Here is a 24,893-nt window from a genome sequence, read left to right on the forward strand (position 1 = left end):
ATGAAGCAGCAAACTTTGTGAAGACCAATACTTGTGTCATTCTCAAAACTTTACAGTACGGTAGATCAACTGGTGACCACTAACTAAGATGGGCCTGTAGGCTTCTTGCCTATACAGACCCAAACCCAGACCAGACCCAGACCCAGACCAGACCCAGACTAGACCCAGAACAGACCAGACCCAAAACAGACCCAGAACAGACCCAGACCAGGCCAGACCCAGACCAGACCCAGACCAGGCCAGACCCAGACCCAGGCCAGATCTAGACTAGACCCAGACCAGACCCAGACTAGACCCAGACCCAGACCCAGACCAGACCCAGACTAGACCCAGAACAGACCCAAAACAGACCCAGAACAGACCCAGACCAGGCCAGACCCAGACCCAGGCCAGATCCAGACCAGACCCACACCCAGACCGGGCCAGACCCAGAGTTTTAACGCAGCTAAACGCTCCCTTCTTACTCACTAGACCCAGACTCAGACCCAGAACAGACCCAGACCCAGACCAGACCCAGAACAGACCCAGACCACACCCAGACCCAGACCAGGCCAGACCCAGACCCAGACCAGACCCAGCGTTCTAACGCAGCTAAACGCTCCCTTCTTACTCAGTCCAGAGTCCAGGGCTATTCTGTGAAATTATTGATCTTCCTGTGTATTTTAAGCATCACAATAATACATAATTAATAAAGTCATTTTCTATACCAGGCTACAAACAGCTTCCACACTTATAGGTGATGATCTTTATGCTATTCATTAATGCACATGACATATTTCTACCTGGATTACAGTAATAGTAGTAACCTTGATTTAACTGTATCAAAACCCGTTGTTAGGGTGTTATGTGGGGCAGAAAGGCATGGGGTCGGGGGGATGCACACACATAATAACCAATGATGTGAAAGCGTACTCCCTGTGCATGAAAAATACTGGACACACACACAAACACACACAGAGCACTACCCCCCACCCACACACACACACACACACACACACACACACACACACACACACACACACACACACACACACACACACACACACACACACACACACACACACACACACACACACACACACACACACACACACACACACACGAGATGAAAGATATTGAATGGATCACCCATACGGTGCAGAACCAAAAGCCCAGCAGCGCTCATTATGTTAGACCAGAGGTACAACTCTCTCTGCTCCTCTACTGCACGCGTTACACTGTTTCACTGTTTCCACCCCTCAGACCCCTGTTTCACTGTTTACACCCCCTCAGACCCGTTTCACTGTTTACACCCCCTCAGACCCCTGTTTCACTGTTAACACCCCCTCAGACCCCTGTTTCACTGTTAACACCCCCTCAGACCCGTTTCACTGTTTACACCCCCTCAGACCCGTTTCACTGTTTACACCCCCTCAGACCCGTTTCACTGTTAACACCCCCTCAGACCCCTGTTTCACTGTTTCCACCCCTCAGACCCCTGTTTCACTGTTAACACCCCCTCAGACCCGTTTCACTGTTTACACCCCCTCAGACCCGTTTCACTGTTTACACCCCCTCAGACCCGTTTCACTGTTTACACCCCCTCAGAACCCTGTGTCACTGTTTACACCCCCTCAGACCCGTTTCACTGTTTACACCCCCTCAGAACCCTGTGTCACTGTTTACACCCCCTCAGACCCGTTTCACTGTTTACACCCCCTCAGACCCCTGTTTCACTGTTTACACCCCCTCAGACCCCTGTTTCACTGTTAACACCCCCTCAGACCCCTGTTTCACTGTTAACACCCCCTCAGACCCGTTTCACTGTTTACACCCCCTCAGACCCGTTTCACTGTTTACACCCCCTCAGACCCGTTTCACTGTTTACACCCCCTCAGACCCGTTTCACTGTTTACACCCCCTCAGACCCCTGTTTCACTGTTAACACCCCCTCAGACCCGTTTCACTGTTTACACCCCCTCAGACCCGTTTCACTGTTTACACCCCCTCAGACCCCTGTTTCACTGTTTACACCCCCTCAGACCCGTTTCACTGTTTACACCCCCTCAGACCCGTTTCACTGTTTACACCCCCTCAGACCCGTTTCACTGTTTACACCCCCTCAGACCCGTTTCACTGTTTACACCCCCTCAGACCCGTTTCACTGTTTCCACCCCCTCAGACCCGTTTCACTGTTTCCACCCCCTCAGACCCGTTTCACTGTTCCACCCCCTCAGACCCGTTTACACCCCCTCAGTGCCCTCAGACCCGTTTCACTGTTTACACCCCCTCAGACCCGTTTCACTGTTTACACCCCCTCAGACCCCTGTTTCACTGTTTACACCCCCTCAGACCCGTTTCACTGTTTACACCCCCTCAGACCCGTTTCACTGTTTCCACCCCTCAGACCCGTTTCACTGTTTACACCCCCTCAGACCCGTTTCACTGTTTACACCCCCTCAGACCCGTTTCACTGTTTACACCCCCTCAGACCCGTTTCACTGTTTCCACCCCCTCAGACCCGTTTCACTGTTTACACCCCCTCAGACCCATTTCACTGTTTACACCCCCTCAGACCCGTTTCACTGTTTACACCCCCTCAGACCCCTGTTTCACTGTTTACACCCCCTCAGACCCGTTTCACTGTTTACACCCCTCAGACCCGTTTCACTGTTTACACCCCCTCAGACCCCTGTTTCACTGTTTACACCCCCTCAGACCCGTTTCACTGTTTCCACCCCTCAGACCCGTTTCACTGTTTACACCCCCTCAGACCCGTTTCACTGTTTACACCCCCTCAGACCCGTTTCACTGTTAACACCCCCTCAGACCCGTTTCACTGTTTCCACCCCTCAGACCCGTTTCACTGTTTACACCCCCTCAGACCCGTTTCACTGTTTCCACCCCTCAGACCCGTTTCACTGTTTACACCCCCTCAGACCCGTTTCACTGTTAACACCCCCTCAGACCCCTGTGTCACTGTTTACACCCCCTCAGACCCCTGTGTCAATGTTTACACCCCCCCCACCCCCCCACCCCCCCACCCCCCACCGTGTGTGTGTATGACATGTGCCTATAGACATTTTACCACTTGCACACCAACAGAATGTAGTGTGTAAGGAGTTTTTCTGGTTGAGTCCTGGAGGAGGATAGTACTCTTATTTAGGGTGTCAGAAACGCTCAAGAGAAGAATCCCTGGAAAAAAAACAGGCAGGCAATGGGTGGCATACAGTGGGGAGAACAAGTATTTGATACACTGCCGATTTTGCAGGTTTTCCTACTTACAAAGCATGTAGAGGTCTGTAATTTCATTGTATGATTTGTAAGTAATTAATTTGCATTTTATTGCATGACATAAGTATTTGATACATCAGAAAAGCAGAACTTAATATTTGGTACAGAAACCTTTGTTTGCAATTACAGAGATCATACGTTTCCTGTAGGTCTTGACCAGGTTTGCACACAATGCAGCAGGGATTTTGGCCCACTCCTCCATACAGACCTTCTCCAGATCCTTCAGGTTTCGGGGCTGTCACTGGGCAATACGGACTTTCAGCTCCCTCCAAAGATGTTCTATTGGGTTCAGGTCTGGAGACTGGCTAGGCCACTCCAGGACCTTGAGATGCTTCTTACTCCTTAGTTGCCCTGGCTGTGTGTTTCGGGTCATTGTCATGCTGGAAGACCCAGCCACGACCCATCTTCAATGCTCTTACTGAGGGAAGGAGGTTGTTGGCCAAGATCTCGCGATACATGGCCCCATCCATCCTCCCCTCAATACGGTGCAGTCGTCCTGTCCCCTTTGCAGAAAAGCATTCCCAAAGAATGGTGTTTCTACCTCCATGCTTCACGGTTGGGATGGTGTTCTTGGGGTTGTACTCATCCTTCTTCTTCCTCCAAACACGGCGAGTGGAGTTTAGACCAAAAAGCTCTATTTTTGTCTCATCAGACCACATGACCTTCTCCCATTCCTCCTCTGGATCATCCAGATGGTCATTGGCAAACTTCAGACGGGCCTGGACATGCGCTGGCTTGAGCAGGGGGACCTTGCGTGCGCTGCAGGATTTTAATCCATGACGGCGTAGTGTGTTACTAATGGTTTTCTTTCAGACTGTGGTCCCAGCTCTCTTCAGGTCATTGACCAGGTCCTGCCGTGTAGTTCTGGGCTGATCCCTCACCTTCCTCATGATCATTGATGCCCCACGAGGTGAGATCTTGCATGGAGCCCCAGACCGAGGGTGATTGACCGTCATCTTGAACTTCTTCCATTTTCTAATAATTGCGCCAACAGTTGTTGCCTTCTCACCAAGCTGCTTGCCTATTGTCCTGTAGCCCATCCCAGCCTTGTGCAGGTCTACAATTTTATCCCTGATGTCCTTACAGAGCTCTCTGGTCTTGGCCATTGTGGAGAGGTTGGAGTCTGTTTGATTGAGTCTGTGGACAGGTGTCTTTTATACAGGTAACGAGTTCAAACAGGTGCAGTTAATACAGGTAATGAGTGGAGAACAGGAGGGCTTCTTAAAGAAAAACTAACAGGTCTGTGAGAGCCGGAATTCTTACTGGTTGGTAGGTGATCAAATACTTATGTCATGCAATAAAATGCAAATTAATTACTTAAAATTATACAATGTGATTTTCTGGATTTGTGTTTTAGATTCCGTCTCTCACAGTTGAAGTGTACCTATGATAAAAATTACAGACCTCTACATGCTTTGTAAGTAGGAAAACCTGCAAAATCGGCAGTGTATCAAATACTTGTTCTCCCCACTGTACATGAAGAATAAATGGCAGGAGGGAATTGGCTTTGGAAAAAGAGGAGTAGAGAGACAAACCAGTAAAAAGTAAGAGAGAACAGAGATAGACACAGACAGAGATAGAGACAGAAAGCTACAACTATGACAACATAACCAACAAAAACGGGTCACAACTCCTGCAGCTCTGTCGCACGCTGGGCATGTACATAGTCAATGGTAGAATTCAAGGGGACTCCTACGGTAGGTACACCTATAGCTCATCTCTTGGCAGTAGTACTGTAGACTACTTTATCATAGACCTCAATCCAGAGTCTCTCAGAGCGTTCACAGTCAGCCCACTCACACCCCTATCAGATCACAACAAAATCACAGTCTACTTGAACAGAGCAATACTCAATCATGAGGCCTCAAAGCCAAAGGAACTGAATAATATTAAGAAATACTATAGATGGAAGGAAAGTAGTGTGGAAATCTACCAAAAAACTATTCGGCAACAACAAATTCAATCCCTTTTAAACAACTTCCTGGACAAAATGTTTCACTGTAATAGTGAAGGTGTAAACTTGGCGTAGAAAATCTAAACAGTATATTTGACCTCTCTGCTTCCCTTCCAAATCTAAAAATGTCAAACAGACAACTTAAGAAAATTAACAACAATGACAAATTGTTTGATGAAGAATGCAAAAACCTAAGAAAGAAATTGAGAAACCTATACAACCAAAAACATAGAGTCCCAGAAAACCTGAGCCTTTGCATTCACTATGGTGAATCACTAAAACAATACAGAAATACACTACAGAAAAAGAAGGAACAGCATGTCAGAAATCATCTCAATGTAAATGAAGAATCCATAGAATCTAACCACTTCTGGGAAAGTTGAAAAACACTAAACAAACAACAACATGAAGAGTTATCTATCCAAAACGGAGATGTATGTGTCACGCCCTGGCTCTGGGGACACTCTTGAGCCAGGGTGTGTAATTCTATGTTTGTATTTCTATGTTGGCCTGAGTGACTCCCAATCAGAGGCAACGAGTGTCAGCTGGTTGTCTCTGATTGGGAGCCATATTTAACTGTCTGTCTTTCACTTTGTGTTTGTGGTTTCTTGTTCTTATTTGGTTTGTTTATGTAACCAGAGACATCACGTTTTCGTCTGTTATTTTGATCGTGTGATCATACCCTAATAAATAGAAATATGTTCACCTTCAACGCTGCGCATTGGTCCTCCTCCTTAGACGAGAGGACAGAAGAAACCACCAGAACTGGACCAAGCAGCCTAGTGAGGAGCAGAGTGGGTGGACTTGGCAACAGTGGAGGAAGAGCTTCGACTGGGTCAAGCCGAATGAGGAGCTGAATGGCGGAGATTGGAAGCAGAAGAGCGAGAGTTGGGCGAGAATTATCGAGGCCTGGCCCACGGGGAAGAGAGACTCCCAGAAAATTTTTAGGGGGGGGGCTCACGACGTCGGACAAGCAGGAGGCCGCGATAGAGCGGCCCAGCGGGTTGCCAGAGGAGGCCGCCAGGTTACGGGGGCCACTGGTCGAAGAGGGGATGGAGGATGTAGAGGCACGGCGAGAGGTACTGGCGTGTGTTGCCAGTCCGGTCCGGCCCGTTCCAGATCCCGGTGTAGGGCCAGTGGTGTGTGTCCCCAGTACGGTCCGGTCTGTTCCTGCTCCCCGCACCAAGTCAGTGGTGCGCGTCGTCAGCCCGGCTCAGCCCATTCCTGCTCCCCGCACCAAGTCTGTGGTGCGTTTCGTCAGCCCTGTCCGGCCCGTTCCTGCTCTCCGCACCAAGTCGGTGGTGCGCGTCGCCAGCCCAGTCCGGCCCATTCCTGCTCCCCGCACCAAGTCTGTGGTGCGTTTCGTCAGCCCGGCTCGGCCCGTTCCTGCTCCCCGCACCAAGTCTACGGTGCGTGTCGCCAGCTCGGCCCGGCCTGCTCCCCGCACCAAGTCAGTGGTGCGTTTCGTCAGCCCTGTCCGGCCCGCTCCTGCTCCCCACACCAAGCCAGTGGTGTGCGTCGTCAGTCCAGCACGGCCCGTGCCTGTTCCCCACACCAAGCCAGTGGTGTGCGTCGTCGGTCCGGACCGGCCCGTGCCTGTTCCACTGGTGCCTGGTCCGGCACCGGTCAGATGCGTTACGCCGGAGCTAGAGCAATCCGCTCCATCAATGTGCATTCCAGCTCCGGCCAGCGGGGCCAGACCGGACCAGGGGTACTTTGGGGGGTTGGAGAGGGAGTGGGGATCAGGCCCGGAGCCGGATCCGCCGCCAAGGCGGAGTGCCCACCCGGTCCCTCCCCTGTGGTATTTAGTTGGTGCGGTCGGAGTCCGCGCCTTTAGGGGGGGGTACTGTCACGCCCTGGCTCTGGGGACACTGTTATGTTGAGCCAGGGTGTGTAATTCTATGTTTGTATTTCTATGTTGGCCTGAGTGACTCCCAATCAGAGGCAACGAGTGTCAGCTGGTTGTCTCTGATTGGGAGCCATATTTAACTGTCTGTCTTTCACTTTGTGTTTGTGGTTTCTTGTTCTTATTTGGTTTGTTTATGTAACCAGAGACATCACGTTTTCGTCTGTTATTTTGATCGTGTGATCATACCCTAATAAATAGAAATATGTTCACCTTCAACGCTGCGCATTGGTCCTCCTCCTTAGACGAGCGTGACAGTATGGATAAACAATCTCTAAATTATTTTTGGCACTATAACAAAGAACAAACAGCAAAAACATATACATGATCAAACACACATTTTAGAATCAACTAATAAAGACTACCAGAACCCACTGGATTCTCCAATTACATTGAATGGACTATAGGACAAAATACAACCCTCCAACCCAAAAAGGCCTGTGGTATTGATGGTATTCTAAATGAAATGATAAAATATACACACCACAAATTCCAATTGGCAAAACTTAAACTCTTTAACATCATCCTTAGCTCTGGCATCTTCCCCAATATTTGGAACCAAGAACTGATCACCCCAATCCACAAAAGTGGAGACAAATTTGACCACAATAACTACCGTGGGATATGCGTCAACAGCAACCTTGGGAAAATACTCTGCATCATCATTAACAGCAGACTCGTACATTTCCTCAGTGAAAACAATGTACTGAGCAAATGTCAAATTGGCTTTTTACCAAATTACCATATGACAGACCATGTATTCACCCTGACAAAAAAACAAAACAAAACAAAGGCAAAGTCTTCTCATGCTTTGATGAGTTCAAAAAAGCTTTTCACTCAATTTGGCATAAGGGTCTGCTATACAAATTGATGGAAAGTGGTGTTGGGGGAAAAACATACAACATTATAAAAATCCATATACACGAACAACAAGTGTGTGGTTAAAATAGGCAAAAAAAATAAAAATCGTTCCACAGGGCCATGGAGTGAGACAGGTAAGCAGCTTAAGCCCCACCCTCTTCAACATTTATATCAACAAATTGACGAGGGCACTAGAACAGTCTACAGCACCCGGCCTCACCCTACTATAATCTGAAGTCAAATGTCTACTATTTGCTGATCATCTGGTGCTTCTGTCCCCAACCAAGGAGGGCCTACAGCAGCACCTAGATCTTCTGCACGGATTCTGTCAGACCTGGGCCCTGACAGTAAATCTCAGTAAGATAAAAAATAATGGTGTTCCAAAAAAGGTCCAATTGCCAGGACCACAAATACAAATTCCATCTAGACACCATTGCCCTAGAGCACACACAAAACTATACCTTGGCATAAACATCAGCGCCACAGTTAACTTCCACAAAGCTGTGAATGATTTGAGAGACAAGGCAAGACGGGCCTTCTATGCCGTCAAAAGGAACATAAAATTCAACATACCAATTAGTATCTGGCTAAAAGTACTTGAATCAGTTATAGAATATATTGCCCTTTATGGTTGTGAGGTCTGGGGTCCGCTCACCAACCAAGAATTCACAAAATTGGACAAACACCAAATTGAGACTGCATGCAGAATTCTGCAAAAATATCCCCAGAGTACAACGTAAAACACCAAATAATAAATGCAGAGCAAAATTAGGCCAATAACCGCTAATTATCAAAATCCAAAAAAGAGCCGTTAAATTCTACAACCACCTAAAAGGAAGCGATTCCGAAACCTTCCATAACAATGCCATCACCTACAGAGAGATGAACCTGGAGAACAGTCCCCTAAGCAAGCTGGTCCTGGGGCTCTGTTCTCAAACCCAAACAGACCCCTCAGAGCCCCAGGACAGCAACACAATTAGACCCAACCAAATCATGAGAATACAAAAATATAATTATTTGACACTTTGGAAAGAATTAACAAAAACACTGCACAAACTAGAATGCTATTTGGCCCTAAACAGAGAGTACACAATGGCAGAATACCTGACCATTGTGACTGACCCAAACTTAAGGAAAGATTTGACTATGTACAGACTCAGTGAGCATAGCCTTGCTATTGAGAAAGGCCGCCGTAGGCAGACCTGGCTTTCAAGAGAAGACAGGCTATGTGCACACTGCCACAAAATGAGGTGGAAACTGAGCTGCACTTTCTAACTTCCTGCCTAATGTATGACCATATTAGAGACACATATTTTCCTCTGATTACACAGACCCACAAAGAATTCAAAAAAAAATCCAATTTTGATCAACTCCCATATCTATTGGGTGAAATACCACAGTGTGCCATCACAACAGCACGATTTGTGACCTGTTGCCACAAGAAAAGGGCAACCAGTGAAGAACAAACACCATTGTAAATACAACCCATTTTTATGTTTATATATTTCCCCTTTTGTACTTTAACTATTTGCACATCGTTACAACACTGTATATAGACATAATATGACATTTGACATGTCTTTATTCTTTATTCTTTTGGAACTTTTGTGAGTGTAATGTTTACTGTACATTTTTTATTTCACTATTGTTTATTATCTATTTCACTTGCTTTGGCAATGTAAACATATGTTTCCCATGCCAATAAAGCCCCTTGAATTGAATTGAACTCAGTGAGAGAGCGAGAGAGAGTGAGAGAGAGAGAGAGAGAGAGAGAGAGAGAGAGAGAGAGAGAGAGAGAGAGAGAGAGAGAGAGAGAGAGAGAGAGAGAGAGAGAAGAGAGAGAGAGTGGGAGAATGAGAGAAAGAGAAAGAGAAAGAGGGAGAGATAGAAAGAGAAATAAAAAATAAAGAGAAGTGAAAGAAATGAAGCTAGAGAACAACAGGATGACTAGAGACAGGATGGCTAGAGACAGTACGACTGGAGACAGGACGACAGGAGACAGGACGACAGGAGACAGGACGACAGGAGACAGGACGTCTGGAGAAAGGACGTCTGGAGAAAGGATGTCTGGAAACAGGACGACTGGAGACCCTGGCTCTGTCCTCAGCCCTGGCTCTGTCCTCAGCCCTGGCTCTGTCCTCAGCCCTGGCTCTGTCCTCAGCCCTGGCTCTGTCCTCAGCTCTGGCTCTGTCCCCAGCCCTGGCTCTGTCCCCAGCCCTGGCTCTGTCCTCAGAGACAGATGGTAGAGCAGTCTAGCGGTACATGTACACGCCGCCACGCACTCCCATCAAGCACACAAAGTGACCTGCTCATGGTGTGCATTGTGACCTGGTGTGCAAAGTGACCTGCTCATGGTGTGCATTGTGTGTGTGCTGTATTCAGGTACAATCTCAGTGCACATTTTCCCAAGAGTTAAAATACCCTTATTACTATAACTACTCAGTCACATTGACACTGATCTAAGTAAATGTGAGAAAGCGTTAGAGTAGGAGTGCTGATCTACCCTTAAAAAAATATGAAATAAAATGGGGACACCTGATCCTACTCCTACTCCGAGCTGCTTTGTGAATATGGGCCCTGAAACACTGATACGAGTACAGGTGTAATGATACAGTCTAATCCACCACCTTTTCATCAGGATTGTTCTAACTAAAACAATACAACTGCATAATACTATATATTTTTGTAGTTTTGTGCTTGAAGGATTTTTTTGTTAGATTCAATTTGATAATGTTCACCTGCTCATTAGTTAGCTAGCTAGCTAACGTTAGCTTGCTAAGTGAGAAAGGCAGTCACACACGTCACATGAAACGAACGGGGTGGTAAGTGAAGCACAATGCACACAACACTAAATGCTTTACCAAGCTAGCTACCTAGCAAGATGATGAAGAAATCATTTAATTCACTCTCAATTAACACATACTGCCAGTGCCAGTTAGCTTGGTTATGACACCATTTAGCACAACATAGCTAGCTACTCCACCAACTCTTGACAGCTTCATTCAAAAAACAAATCCATTGTGATTTAATTATAATGTTGCGGCCATTATCTAGTTGTGGCCATCTGGTTAGTACTACAAACATTAGTGCAGCTCTCTAGTTAGCTTACATTAGCTACAGCAGGCACAAGTCAAACAAGCTACTGCCACCTTGTGGCCTGGAGTGCAAATCGGAGGTAAAACTGTTCTATGTGAACAATACAAAAGTTAACTGCAGAGGTGCTAAGTACCAGTCAGATTTCTCATTGTGTCTGACCCTTTAAAGTGGTCCTGTTTAACAGGTGGTAACGTTACCTGTGAACCCTTCTTGCTCCCTGGTAAATTGATGATAAGCGTCTTGCCGCGGATGCCACACACAGGTCTGCACACACACAAGAGAAAAGAGTGTGTATTAGAGTTTCACAGTATGACAGGTGTGTGTGCATTAATGAGAGTGTGTACGCAGTATACATTCATGTGTGTGTGTGTGTATCTGTATGAGTGTGTTAGTACAGTATGCATGTTAGTGTGTGTGTGTGTGTGCGTGTTCATTATGCATGTGTGTGTGTGTGTGTATGTGTGTGTCATAGACATAAAACCAGGAGATAGTGATAGCGCCGACGTCATCCACGTATTCCAATGGAAAACTCCTGAATGGCGCATGAAGCCAGAAGTATTTGAATTTGAAGCGCATCATATTGCTAAATGGGGCTGAATGGCACCAAAAAAAAATCGCTAACAATCATGGTGAAAGTGGCCGTAACTAGCAAAGGCTCATGGTCGATGTAGTCATTTTCATCCTATCTGAGAAAGTCAACCTTAAAGACTATGGCAGGAAGGCGGGAGCCCCCTCGTAGCCTGCGGGCCCGTGATTGGTCTGTGTCAGCACGTGGTCCTGTGTGACGACAAATGTAGTAGTCAGAATGGATCACTATTTAATTAAATATCTCGATTTGTAGCGAACTAATCATAATAAAGTAATTTTAGAGCCGTTCTGGCGATCGTAATTTACATAGGCTTTCTAGGGCATTTTTTTGGCACCGCTAGGTTGCTACGCACTAGCCGACCAGCAGAGCTCGTGACTTCACGCTCCAGACCTGACACTGGGGGAGTGGTGTGTGTGTGTACTGTATGCATGTAAGTGTGTGTGTGTCTCTCACCTGGAGAGCATGCCTAGTGGTGTGACATTGAGAGAACCCATCAGCATGGCCAGAGACATCCCTGGAGCCTCCCGCTCTATCACCTCTTTAGTGGCCTGACGGAGACAGAGAGAGACAGAGAGAAACAGAGAGCAAGAGAGACATAGAGACAGACAGAGAGACAGAGAGAAAGATTAACAGAGACCGCGAGAGCGAGAGAGAGAGAGAGAGAGAGAGAGAGAGAGAGAGAGAGAGAGAGAGAGAGAGAGAGAGAGGAGGGAGAGAGGAGAGAGAGAAGAGAGAGAGAGAGAGAGAGAGAGGAGAGAGAGAGAGAGAGAGAGAGAGAGAGAGAGAGAGAGAGAGAGAGAGAGAGAGAGAGAGAGAGAGAGAGAGAGAGAGAGAGAGAGAGAGAGAGAGAGAGAGGGGGAGAGGGAGAGAGGGGAGAGGAGAGATAGGTAGAGGAGAGAGAATGTATGATCATCCACAATACAATCACATTGCTTTCCACACTGGAAGACAGAGAGATGAGAAGTACAGTATCATGGCATGGTGTCACACTACAGATGTAGGATCTTAATTTGATCACTATTTTGTTGCTGAGTATTTTCCTTCACAGCGGAAAACGCAATCTTGTAGTGTATTTTACTTCTAAAGTTTGTAATTACTTCTAAAGTTTGTAATTTCCAGTTTGACATTTCAGACTTAATTTGCCCTAACTAAAAATGTATCAACCCTTACAAAAATGTCCATTAATTATAATCTACAAAATAATTCACTTATCCTGTTGCTGAAGGACTATTTTCCTGGTGTAGCAAACTGGCTCAAATTAAGATCCTACTTCTGTAGAGGCCTGAAGAACAGAGAGTTCTACATGGAACTCAAAAGGGTCCTACTTGGAACCAAACATGGTTCTACCTGGAACCAAAAAGGGTTCTCCTATGGGGACAACCAAACAACTCTTTTAGAACCCTTTATTCTAAGAGTGTATTGAATGCCACTCAAATACCTCAATGAGTGTGTGTGTGTGTTTGTGAGAGGAATTGTTTGTTTGCATGTAAGTGTGTATCAGTTTCCATGGTTGTGTGTGTGCCTGTATGTATGTTTGATGCCACAGATACCCCACTCGACTGACTGCGTTCCTGTAGTCTCCCTCCCTCCCTCCCTCCCTCCCACTGTGTGTTCTGTGCCTTAGGGTTGAGTGACACTTCAAACAGCCCATTGGTGAGAGAGAAGAGAAGAGAAGAGAGAGAAGAGAAGAGAAGAGAAGAGAAGAGAAGAGAAGAGAAGAGAAGAGAAGAGAAGAGAAGAGAAGAGAAGAGAAAGAGAAGAGAAGAGAAGAGAAGAGAGAAAGAGAGGAGAAGAGAACTTCAAAGAGTACCAGCCACTGATGAGGACTCAGGAGAGAGGGAGAGGGAGGAATAAGATGAGAGCGAGAGAAGGAGAACAGGGAGGGTGGATGAGAGGGGGGGGGTAGAGGATGGTGTACGGGGGAGAGAGGGTGAGCAAAGAAGGGGAAGAGATATATTGGGAGAAAGGAAGCGAGGGAAAGAAAGAGGGAGGGGAGAAATGGGGTGGTGAAGGAAAGAGAGAGAGGGAGGGTGAGAAAGGAGGGGAATAGAAGTGTGAGGGAAGCATATCTCAATGGAGGAGGAGATAGAGAGAGAAAGAGAGAGAGGGAGAGAGAGGGAGAGAGAGAATGATCCCCTGACACGGACAGTGAGTGGGATCATCATCAGAGAAGATGTGTATAAATACATCCTTCATCATTAGACAGGAATCCCCCCCACACACACTGCTATCTTATACCATATTACTAAGTACTGTATGTTTCTCCAACCCACCCACAAGTGTCCCTGTGGTAATGTATAAAGGGACTCCAGTGGTATTATATAAAGGGACTCCAGTGGTAATGTATGAAAGGACTCCAGCGGTAATGTATAAAGGGACTCCAGCGGTAATGTATAAAGGGACTCCAGCGGTAATGTATAAAGGGCTCCAGTGGTAATGTATAAAGGGACTCCAGTGCTAATGTATAAAGGGCTCCAGTGGTAATGTATAAAGGGCTCCAGTGGTAATGTATAAAGGGCTCCAGTGGTATTATATAAAGGGCTCCAGTGGTAATGTATAAAGGGACTCCAGCGGTAATGTATAAAGGGACTCCAGTGGTAATGTATAAAGGGACTCCAGTGGTAATGTATAAAGGGACTCCAGTGGTACTTCTCAGAGCCACATGCTCTATCTGCCGGATGTGTGTATGTGTGTGTATGTATGTTAATCATCTATGGGGGCACCTTCATCCCCCCCCCCCCGGATCTGCAAGTTACAGTTTCATTCGAGACAAGGGGAGCTGGTGCAGATAAGAGACAGTAGACAGATTAAACAAAACCTGTGTCTGGTTAACACAACAGGCTAAAATGTATAGGGCAATAGCAATAAATACAGCCGCCTTGACAGACAGACAGGTGCACCAGAGGAGGCTGGTGGAAGGAATTATAGGAGGGAGGACAGGCTCATTGTAATGGCTGGAATGGCATTAATGGAATGGAGTCAAATATGTGGTTTCCAAATGTTTGATGTGTTTGACTCCGTTCCATTTACTCCATTCCAGCCTTTACAATGAGCCCATCCTCCTATAGCTCTTCCCACCAGCCTCCTCTGAGGTGCACACACACACACCCTTACCTCAGGTGTGACATCGCGAGGAGCGAAGCCTGTCCCCCCGGTTGTCAAGATGAGATTGAGTTCTTTCTCATCACACCAGTCCATCAGTGTCTCCTGATGAGATAGAGACAGACAGACAGACAGACTGAGACACGGGATCTGATAGGCTCCTAAGTATACCTCATAATGTGACATAAGTCTCATTGGCATGGATGGAGATGATGTGATATAAAGAAGGTCACTGCTAAGAGGTCATAGGGGTGATGATTCTAACTAAGAGGGTCATAGGGGTGATGATTCTAACTAAGAGGTCATAGGGGTGATGATTCTAACTAAGAGAGTCATAGGGGTGATGATTCTAACTAAGAGGGTCATAGGGGTGATGATTCTAACTAAGAGAGTCATAGGGGTGATGAATCTAATTAAGAGGGTCATAGGGGTGATGATTCTAACTAAGAGGGTCATAGGGGTGATGATTCTAACTAAGAGAGTCATAGGGGTGATGAATCTAATTAAGAGGGTCATGGGGGTGATGATTCTAACTAAGAGGGTCATAGGGGTGATGATTCTAACTAAGAGGGTCATAGGGGTGATGATTCTAACTAAGAGGGTCATAGGGGTGATGATTCTAACTAAGAGGGTCATGGGGGTGATGATTCTAACTAAGAGAGTCATAGGGGTGATGAATCTAATTAAGAGGGTCATGGGGGTGATGATTCTAACTAAGAGGGTCATGGGGGTGATGATTCTAATTAAGAGGGTCATAGGGGTGATGATTCTAACTAAGAGGGTCATAGGGGTGATGATTCTAACTAAGAGGTCATGGGGGTGATGATTCTAACTAAGAGGGTCATAGGGGTGATGATTCTAACTAAGAGGGTCATAGGAGTGATGATTCTAACTAAGAGGGTCATAGGAGTGATGATTCTAACTAAGAGGGTCATGGGGGTGATGATTCTAACTAAGAGGGTCATAGGGGTGATGATTCTAACTAAGAGGGTCATGGGGGTGATGATTCTAATTAAGAGGGTCATAGGGGTGATGATTCTAACTAAGAGGTCATGGGGGTGATGATTCTAACTAAGAGGTCATGGGGGTGATGATTCTAACTAAGAGGGTCATAGGGGTGATGATTCTAACTAAGAGGTCATGGGGGTGATGATTCTAACTAAGAGGGTCATAGGGGTGATGATTCTAACTAAGAGGGTCATAGGGGTGATGATTCTAACTAAGAGGTCATGGGGGTGATGATTCTAACTAAGAGGGTCATAGGGGTGATGATTCTAACTAAGAGGGTCATAGGGGTGATGATTCTAACTAAGAGAGTCATAGGGGTGATGATTCTAACTAAGAGGGTCATAGGGGTGATGATTCTAATTAAGAGGGTCATAGGGGTGATGATTCTAACTAAGAGGGTCATGGGGGTGATGATTCTAACTAAGAGGGTCATGGGGGTGATGATTCTAACTAAGAGGTCATGGGGGTGATGATTCTAACTAAGAGGTCATGGGGGTGATGATTCTAACTAAGAGGTCATGGGGGTGATGATTCTAATTAAGAGATCATAGGGGTGATGATTCTAACTAAGAGGGTCATGGGGGTGATGATTCTAACTAAGAGGGTCATGGGGGTGATGATTCTAATTAAGAGGGTCATAGGAGTGATGATTCTAACTAAGAGGGTCATAGGAGTGATGATTCTAATTAAGAGGGTCATAGGGGTGATGATTCTAACTAAGAGGGTCATAGGAGTGATGATTCTAACTAAGAGGGTCATAGGAGTGATGATTCTAACTAAGAGGGTCATAGGAGTGATATTCTTACTAAGAATAATAATTTGTCTCAGAGTAGGAGTACTGATCTAGGATCAGTTTTTCCTTTTAGATTATAATGATTAAGATTATATGGACACGGATCAACATGATCTTAGATCAGCACTCCTACTCTTAGACACTAGACTAATCAAATCAAATTGTATTGGTCGCACACACATATTTAGCAGATGTTATTGCTTGTGTTCCTAGCTCCAGCAGTGCAGTAATATCTAACAATTCGACATGATTCTAACTAAGAGGGTCATGGGGGTGATGATACTAATTAAGAGGGTCATAGGAGTGATGATTCTAACTAAGAGGGTCATAGGGTTGATGATTCTAACTAAGAGGGTCATGGGGTGATGATTCTAACTAAGAGGGTCATGGGGGTGATGATTCTAACTAAGAGGGTCATGGGGGTGATGATTCTAATTAAGAGGGTCATGGGGTGATGATTCTAACTAAGAGGGTCATGGGGTGATGATTCTAACTAAGAGGGTCATAGGAGTGATGATTCTAACTAAGAGGTCATGGGGGTGATGATTCTAACTAAGAGGTCATGGGGGTGATGATTCTAATTAAGAGGGTCATAGGGGTGATGATTCTAACTAAGAGGTCATGGGGGTGATGATTCTAATTAAGAGGGTCATGGGGGTGATGATTCTAACTAAGAGGATCATAGGGGTGATGATTCTAACTAAGAGGGTCATAGGGGTGATGATTCTAACTAAGAGGTCATGGGGGTGATGATTCTAACTAAGAGGGTCATAGGGGTGATGATTCTAACTAAGAGGTCATGGGGGTGATGATTCTAACTAAGAGGGTCATAGGGGTAATGATTCTAACTAAGAGGTCATGGGGGTGATGATTCTAACTAAGAGGTCATGGGGGTGATGCTTCTAACTAAGAGGTCATGGGGGTGATGATTCTAATTAAGAGATCATAGGGGTGATGATTCTAACTAAGAGGGTCATGGGGGTGATGATTCTAATTAAGAGGGTCATGGGGGTGATGATTCTAACTAAGAGGTCATGGGGGTGATGATTCTAATTAAGAGATCATAGGGGTGATGATTCTAACTAAGAGGGTCATGGGGGTGATGATTCTAACTAAGAGGGTCATGGGGGTGATGATTCTAACTAAGAGGGTCATGGGGGTGATGATTCTAACTAAGAGGGTCATGGGGGTGATGATTCTAACTAAGAGGGTCATAGGGGTGATGATTCTAACTAAGAGGGTCATAGGGGTGATGATTCTAACTAAGAGGTCATGGGGGTGATGATTCTAACTAAGAGGGTCATGGGGGTGATGATTCTAACTAAGAGGGTCATAGGAGTGATGATTCTAACTAAGAGGTCATGGGGGTGATGATTCTAATTAAGAGGGTCATAGGGGTGATGATTCTAACTAAGAGGGTCATGGGGGTGATGATTCTAACTAAGAGGGTCATAGGAGTGATATTCTTACTAAGAATAATAATTTGTCTCAGAGTAGGAGTACTGATCTAGGATCAGTTTTTCCTTTTAGATTATAATGATTAAGATTATATGGACACGGAGCAACATGATCTTAGATCAGCACTCCTACTCTTAGACACTAGACTAATCAAATCAAATTGTATTGGTCGCACACACATATTTAGCAGATGTTATTGCTTGTGTTCCTAGCTCCAGCAGTGCAGCAATATCTAACAATTCAACATGATTCTAACTAAGAGGGTCATAGGGGTGATGATTCTAACTAAGAGGTCATGGGGGTGATGATTCTAACTAAGAGGGTCATAGGAGTGATGATTCTAACTAAGAGGGTCATAGGGGTGATGATTCTAACTAAGAGGGTCATGGGGTGATGATTCTAACTAAGAGGGTCATGGGGGTGATGATTCTAACTAAGAGGGTCATGGGGGTGATGATTCTAACTAAGAGGGTCATGGGGGTGATGATTCTAATTAAGAGGGTCATAGGGGTGATGATTCTAACTAAGAGGGTCATGGGGTGATGATTCTAACTAAGAGAGTCATAGGGGTGATGATTCTAACTAAGAGGTCATGGGGGTGATGATTCTAATTAAGAGGGTCATAGGAGTGATGATTCTAACTAAGAGGGTCATAGGGGTGATGATTCTAACTAAGAGGGTCATGGGGTGATGATTCGAACTAAGAGGGTCATGGGGGTGATGATTCTAACGAAGAGGGTCATGGGGGTGATGATTCTAACTAAGAGGTCATGGGGGTGATGATTCTAATTAAGAGGGTCATAGGGGTGATGATTCTAACTAAGAGGTCATGGGGGTGATGATTCTAATTAAGAGGGTCATGGGGGTGATGATTCTAACTAAGAGGATCATAGGGGTGATGATTCTAACTAAGAGGGTCATGGGGGTGATGATTCTAACTAAGAGGGTCATGGGGTCAAAAAGTACTTGAAATATTTAAAATACTTAAGCCTTGCTTCATTGAGGTTGTCCGGCACAAAGTATTTTATTTTAAATACTATTTGAACCCAGGTCAGTTGACAGACAAACAGGTAGAAATTCGAGGATCATCTTACCTTGATCTCGTCGATTTCATCTGGCACGATCTTATAGGCTGAAATAGAGCCCCCAAGCCTAAGAGAGAGAGATAGAGAGAGAGAAACACAGAACATCAGGACACAGTCCCTCCCAATTCAGATCTGAAACTAGAAACCTAAAGTGTGTTTCTAACTGTACTTCAGTATAGTACTCAGTCTTCAAAACAGTCACTAGGCTCAAGCCTCCAGATACACAACCCAAGAGCTATTTTTCCCAAGCAGGCCTAGGAGGGAGGGAGAGAGAGAGAGAGAGAGAGAGAGAGAGAGAGAGAGAGAGAGAGAGAGAGAGAGAGAGAGAGAGAGAGGGGGAGAGGGGAGAGAGGGGGAGAGGGGAGAGAGATAGATAGATGGAGAGAGAAAGTATGATCATCCACAATAAAAGGGACAGATCAAAATGTACGGGGGGAGGGGTGGTCCAAAATAGGGGAGGGTAGTGTATATTTCCCTGGTTAACATTTGCTCTTCTGCTCATATTTTCCCTATAAAACAATGGCTTTACTTACTTTTGATATTACCTTAAAAAAGTTTAGAAATGTTTGTGAAGGTTTGGTATGGTGTAGCTATAATTAAGCTTTACCTACTGCAGGTCTATGATATGAAGGCAGTGCACCCAGGCGCTCCAACCGACTCCAACAGTTGAACTTCAGGTGAGGAAGACTGTTTCAGGCCTACCAGAGTTACTCCTATAATCTAACAATATAATGCTTATCTTTATACAAAATATTCTACGAATTACCCTCCTTCTGTACGTCTACAATATATCTGTATAGCAGTAGTAGCCATCTGACATAAAGAAATCAATGTCGGTGTCGTAGCATGACACCGGCATATCTCTGTCTCTCTGGGGTTAAGCCTAAGCTTCTCTTCCTTTATATAGACTATATACACTGTATATATAGTTATTAAAATATATCATACAGTGGACACATAGCCTATAGGCCTTTGCATGCAATGCCCTGATACATTAAGTGCTCAAATCTCTGACAGCTGAACCTTGAGGTGGACAATTATTGTTTTAGGAAAGTAGCCTTAACCCCACCCCAACCCCCCAAAAATAGGCTATAAAGTTTTCACATTGAAACAAAAGGAATAGCGTTTGAGTAAATTGCTATAGGCAGTATTTTTTAAAAATATATATTTTTGTACTTTTACCACTTTTTCTCCCCAATTTCGTGATATCCAATTGGTAGTTACAGTCTTGTCCCATCACTGCATCTCCCCTATGGACTCTCTATGGAGAGGTGAAGGGTTATAGGCTGTTTTTAAGGACATGTAAATGTGGCTGATTTGGCCAATATCTCTCGTTTATTGATGGCGCTGGCTGCACCAGGTTGGATCTGAATACATATGGATGTCCATTACATTTCTCAAACGTCCGGTAAATTAAAATCTCCTGACAGGCTTTCCTCAGGATGGCCCACTAGGGAGAATGTCACAGACAAGGAGAGTCTGCTATTTAGCAGTGTCCATGGCGCTCTCCGGTGGCCAGCTCCGGTATTGCAGCAAAAGGAGAAAGCGTCAGGCTGAAAGTAAAACAGCTCCACACACACACACACACACACACACACACACACACACACACACACACACACACACACACACACACACACACACACACACACACGGGAGTGTGAAGGATTTACTCTCAGCGATGAGGTGTGTACGTGTACGTGTGTGTGTGTACGTGTGTGTGTGTGTGTGTGTGTGTGTGTGTGTGTGTGTGTGTGTGTGTGTGTGTGTGTGTGTGTGTGTGTGTGTGTGTGTGTGTACTGGTGCTTTTTAGACAGTGTGTTTCACCCCGGGAAAGTAAAGGACCTGTCAGGACAAATCACTTCTCCATAGGTTTTTTCCCTCTCCCTCTGTTTCAGTCCAAATGAAAATATGCTGAACACAAATAACAAGGGTTCCTTCCCACCACCCGTTTCCTTGGCAACCCCTTCTATCTGAAGCCTCTGGCTGCCGCATGCATGGCTTATCGTGAGTGTGTGTTTGCTTCGTTGCATTGTTTTGGAATACCGTGTCTCTGCTTTGTCTCTGAAGTGTGTGTGTGTGTGTTGTTGCATACAAGTGTATGTGTGTGTGTTCGTGTTCATGTGCGTGTGTGTGTGGGTGCTTGTGTTGTTGCGTACTGGTATACAGTATGTGTGTGTGTGTGTACCAGTCTTTGGGGACATGTGTTTTCCAGAGCAGAGTGTGTGTATTGATGCATAGCGGACTTCCTTATAGATGCGCAACAAGATCTCACGGTTTTACCAATTTGACTTCAGATTCTGACGGTTATCAACGTTTCTCCAAACGTCAAATTTTGAAGTTGATCTAAACTTAACATTTCGAAGTTAAGGTTTAAGGTTTTGGACAGGGTTAAAACATAAAGTTCAGGCATTCATTCCGAATGGTTAAGTTAAGGGTTAAGGTTTGGGATAGGGTAAAAAATATACAGTTGAAGTCGGAAGTTTACATACACTTAGGTTGGAGTCATTAAAACTCGTTTTTCAACGACTCCACAAATGTATTGTTAACAAACTATAGTTTTGGCAAGTCGGTTAGGTCATCTACTTTGCATAATTTTTCCAACAACTGTTTACAGACAGATTATTTCACTTTTCACCGTATCACAATTCCAGTGGGTCAGAAGTTTACATACACTAAGTTGACTGTGCCTTTAAACAGCTTGGAAAATTCCAGAAAGTGATGTCATGGCTTTAGAAGCTTCTGATAGGCTAATTGACATCATTTGAGTAAATTGGAGGTGTACCTGTGGATGTATTTCAAGGCCTACCTTCAAACTCAGTGCCTCTTTGCTTGACATCATGGGAAAATCAAAAGAAATCAGCAAAGACCTCAGAAAAAAAATTGTAGACCTCCACAAGTCTGGTTCATCCTTGGGAGCAATTTCCAAACACCTGAAGGTACCACATTCATCTGTACAAACAATAGTACGCAAGTATAAACACCATGGGACCATGCAGCCGTCATACCGCTCAGGAAGGAGACGCATTCTGTCTCCTAGAAATGAACATACTTCGGTACGAAAAGTGCAAATCAATCCCAGAACAACAGCAAAGGACCTTGTGAAGATGCTGGAAGAAACAGGTACAAAAGTATCTATATCTACAGTAAAACGAGTCCTATATCGACATTACCTGAAAGGCCGCTCAGCAAGGAAGAAGCCACTGCTCCAAAACCGCCATAAAAAAGCCAAAGAACGTACTTTTGAAGAAATGTCCTCTGGTCTGATGAAACAAAAATAGAACATTTTGGCCATAATGACCATCGTTATGTTTGGAGGAAAAAGGGGGTTACTTGCAAGCCGAAGAACACCATCCCAACCGTGAGGCACGGGGGTGGCAGCATCATGCTGTTGGGGTGCTTTGCTGCAGGAGTGACTGGTGCACTTCCCAAAATAGATGGCATCATGAGGATGGAAAATTATGTGGATATATTGAAGCAACATCTCAAGACATCAGTCAGGAAGTTAAAGCTTGGTCGCAAATGGGTCTTCCAAATGGACAATGACCCCAAGCATACTTCCAAAGTTGCGGCAAAATGGCAAGGTATTGGAGTGGCCATCACAAAGCCCAGACCTCAATCCTATAGAAAATTTGTGGGCAGAACTGAAAAAGCGTGTGAGAGCAAGGAGGCCTACAAACCTGACTCAGTTACACCAGCTCTGTCAGGAGGAATGGGCCAGAATTTACCCAACTTATTGTGGGAAGCTTGTGGAAGGCTACCCGAAACGTTTGACCCAAGTTAAACAATTTAAAAGCAATGCTACCAAATACTAATTGAGTGTTTGTAAACTTCTGACCCACTGGGAATGTGATGAAATAAATAAAAGCTGAAATAAATAATTCTCTCTACTATTATTCTGACATTTCACATTCTTAAAATTAAGTGGTGATCCTAACTGACCTAAAACAGGGAATTTTTACTTGGATTAAATGTCAGGAATTGTGAAAAACTGAGTTTAAATGTATTTGGCTAAGGTGTATGTAAACTTCCGACTTCAACTGTAGATATAAAAAGATGAGTGTCTACCACTGAGATTGAACACGTGACCTTCGGATCCAGAGTCATGGGATAATAATAGTAATAATTTATTGAACTTTTACAGTGGCTTGCGAAAGTTTTCACCCCCCTTGGCATTTTTCCTATTTTGTTGCCTTACAACCTGGAATTAAAATTGATTTTTTTGGGGGGTGGGGTTGTATCATTTGATTTACACAACATGCCTACCATTTTGAAGATGCAAAATATTTTTTTTTGTCAAACAAACAAGAAATAATACCAAAAAACTGAAACTTGAGCAGGAATAAATATTCACCCCCCCAAAGTCAATACTTTTTAGAGCCACCTTTTGCAGCAATTACAGCTGCAAGTCTCTTGGGGTATGTCTCTATAAGCTTGGCACATCTAGCCACTGGGATTTTTGCCAATTCTTCAAGGCAAAACTGCTCCAGCTCCTTCAAGTTGGATTGGGTTCTGCTGGTGTACAGCAATCTTTAAGTCATACCACAGATTCTCAATTGGATTGAGGTCTGGGCTTTGACTAGGCCATTCCAAGACATTGAAATGTTTCCCCTTAAACCAGTCGAGTGTTGCTTTAGCAGTATGCTTAGGGTCATTGTCCTGCTTTACGGTGAACCTCCGTCCCAATCTCAAATCTCTGGAAGACTGAAACAGGTTTCCCTCAAGAATTTCCCTGTATTTAGCGCCATCCATCATTACTTCAATTCTGACCAGTCACTGCCGATTAAAAACATAGCCACAGCATGATGCTGCCACCACCATGCTTCACTGTGGGGATGGTGTTCTTGGGGTGATGAGAGGTGTTGAACTTGGGAACTCCCGAGTGGTGCAGTGGTCTAAGGCACTGCATCGCAGTGCTAACTGTGCCCCTAGAGATCCTGGTTCAAATCCAGGGTCTGTCGTAGCCGGCCGTGACCGGGAGACCCATGGGGCGGCGCACAATTGGCCCAGGGTAGGGGAGGGAATGGCCGGCAGGGATGTAGCTCAGTTGGTAGAGTATGGCGTTTGCAACGCCAGGGTTGTGGGTTTGATTCCCACGGGGGGCCAGTATATAAAATAACTGTAAGTAGCTCTGGATTAGAGCGTCTGCTAAATTATGTAAATGTGTTGGGTTTGCGCCAGACATAGCGTTTTCCTTGATGGCCAAAAAGCTACATTTTAGTCTTATCTGACCAGAGTACATTCTTCCATATGTTTGGGGAGTCTCCCACATGCATTTTGGCAAACGTGTTTAGTTCTTTCTTTCTTTAAACAATGGCTTTTTTCTGGCCACTCTTCCATAAAGCCCAGCTCTGTGGCGTGTACGGCTTAAAGTGGTCCTATGGACAGATACTCCAATCTCCGCTATGGAGCTTTGCAGCTTCTTCAGGGTTATATTTGGTCTCTTTGTTGCCTTTCTGATTAATGCCCTCCTTGCCTGGTCTGTGAGTTTTGGTGGGCGGCCCTCTCTTGGCAGGTTTGTTGTGGTGCCATATTCTTTCAATTTTTTAATAATGGATTTAATGGTGCTCTGTGGGATATTCAAAGTTTCAGATATTTTTTTATAACCGAACCCTGATCTGTACTTCTCCACAACTTTGTCCCTGACCTGTTTGGAGAGCTCCTTGGTCTTCATGGTGCCGCTTGCTTGGTGGTGCCCCTTGCTTAGTGGTGTTGCAGACTCTGGGGCCTTTCAGAACAGGTGTATATATACTGAGATCATGTGACAC

The 24,893-nt window shown here is 45.1% G+C and overlaps 1 protein-coding gene across 3 annotated transcripts in view; it reads right to left on the reverse strand.

Annotated features, from left to right (window-relative positions):
* LOC311106509 (gephyrin) overlaps positions 1 to 24,893 on the reverse strand; it is a gene marked incomplete at both ends in the record, with an annotated part of 163,595 nt that overhangs the window by 67,333 nt on the left and 71,369 nt on the right. For 2 of the 3 annotated variants that reach the window (XM_084148861.1, XM_084148859.1), the window contains 4 exons: positions 11,288 to 11,354; positions 12,133 to 12,227; positions 14,794 to 14,886; positions 19,135 to 19,192. In XM_084148861.1, coding sequence (XP_084004987.1) covers positions 11,288 to 11,354; positions 12,133 to 12,227; positions 14,794 to 14,886; positions 19,135 to 19,192 — 313 coding nt within the window. Of the gene's footprint in view, positions 1 to 11,287; positions 11,355 to 12,132; positions 12,228 to 14,760; positions 14,887 to 19,134; positions 19,193 to 24,893 lie in introns of all 3 variants that reach the window. The other variant, XM_084148860.1, reaches the window with a different exon arrangement.

This window comes from Coregonus lavaretus (genome assembly GCF_964263955.1).
Source record: "Coregonus lavaretus genome assembly, chromosome: 31".
NCBI classification, from domain to species: Eukaryota; Metazoa; Chordata; class Actinopteri; order Salmoniformes; family Salmonidae; genus Coregonus; species Coregonus lavaretus.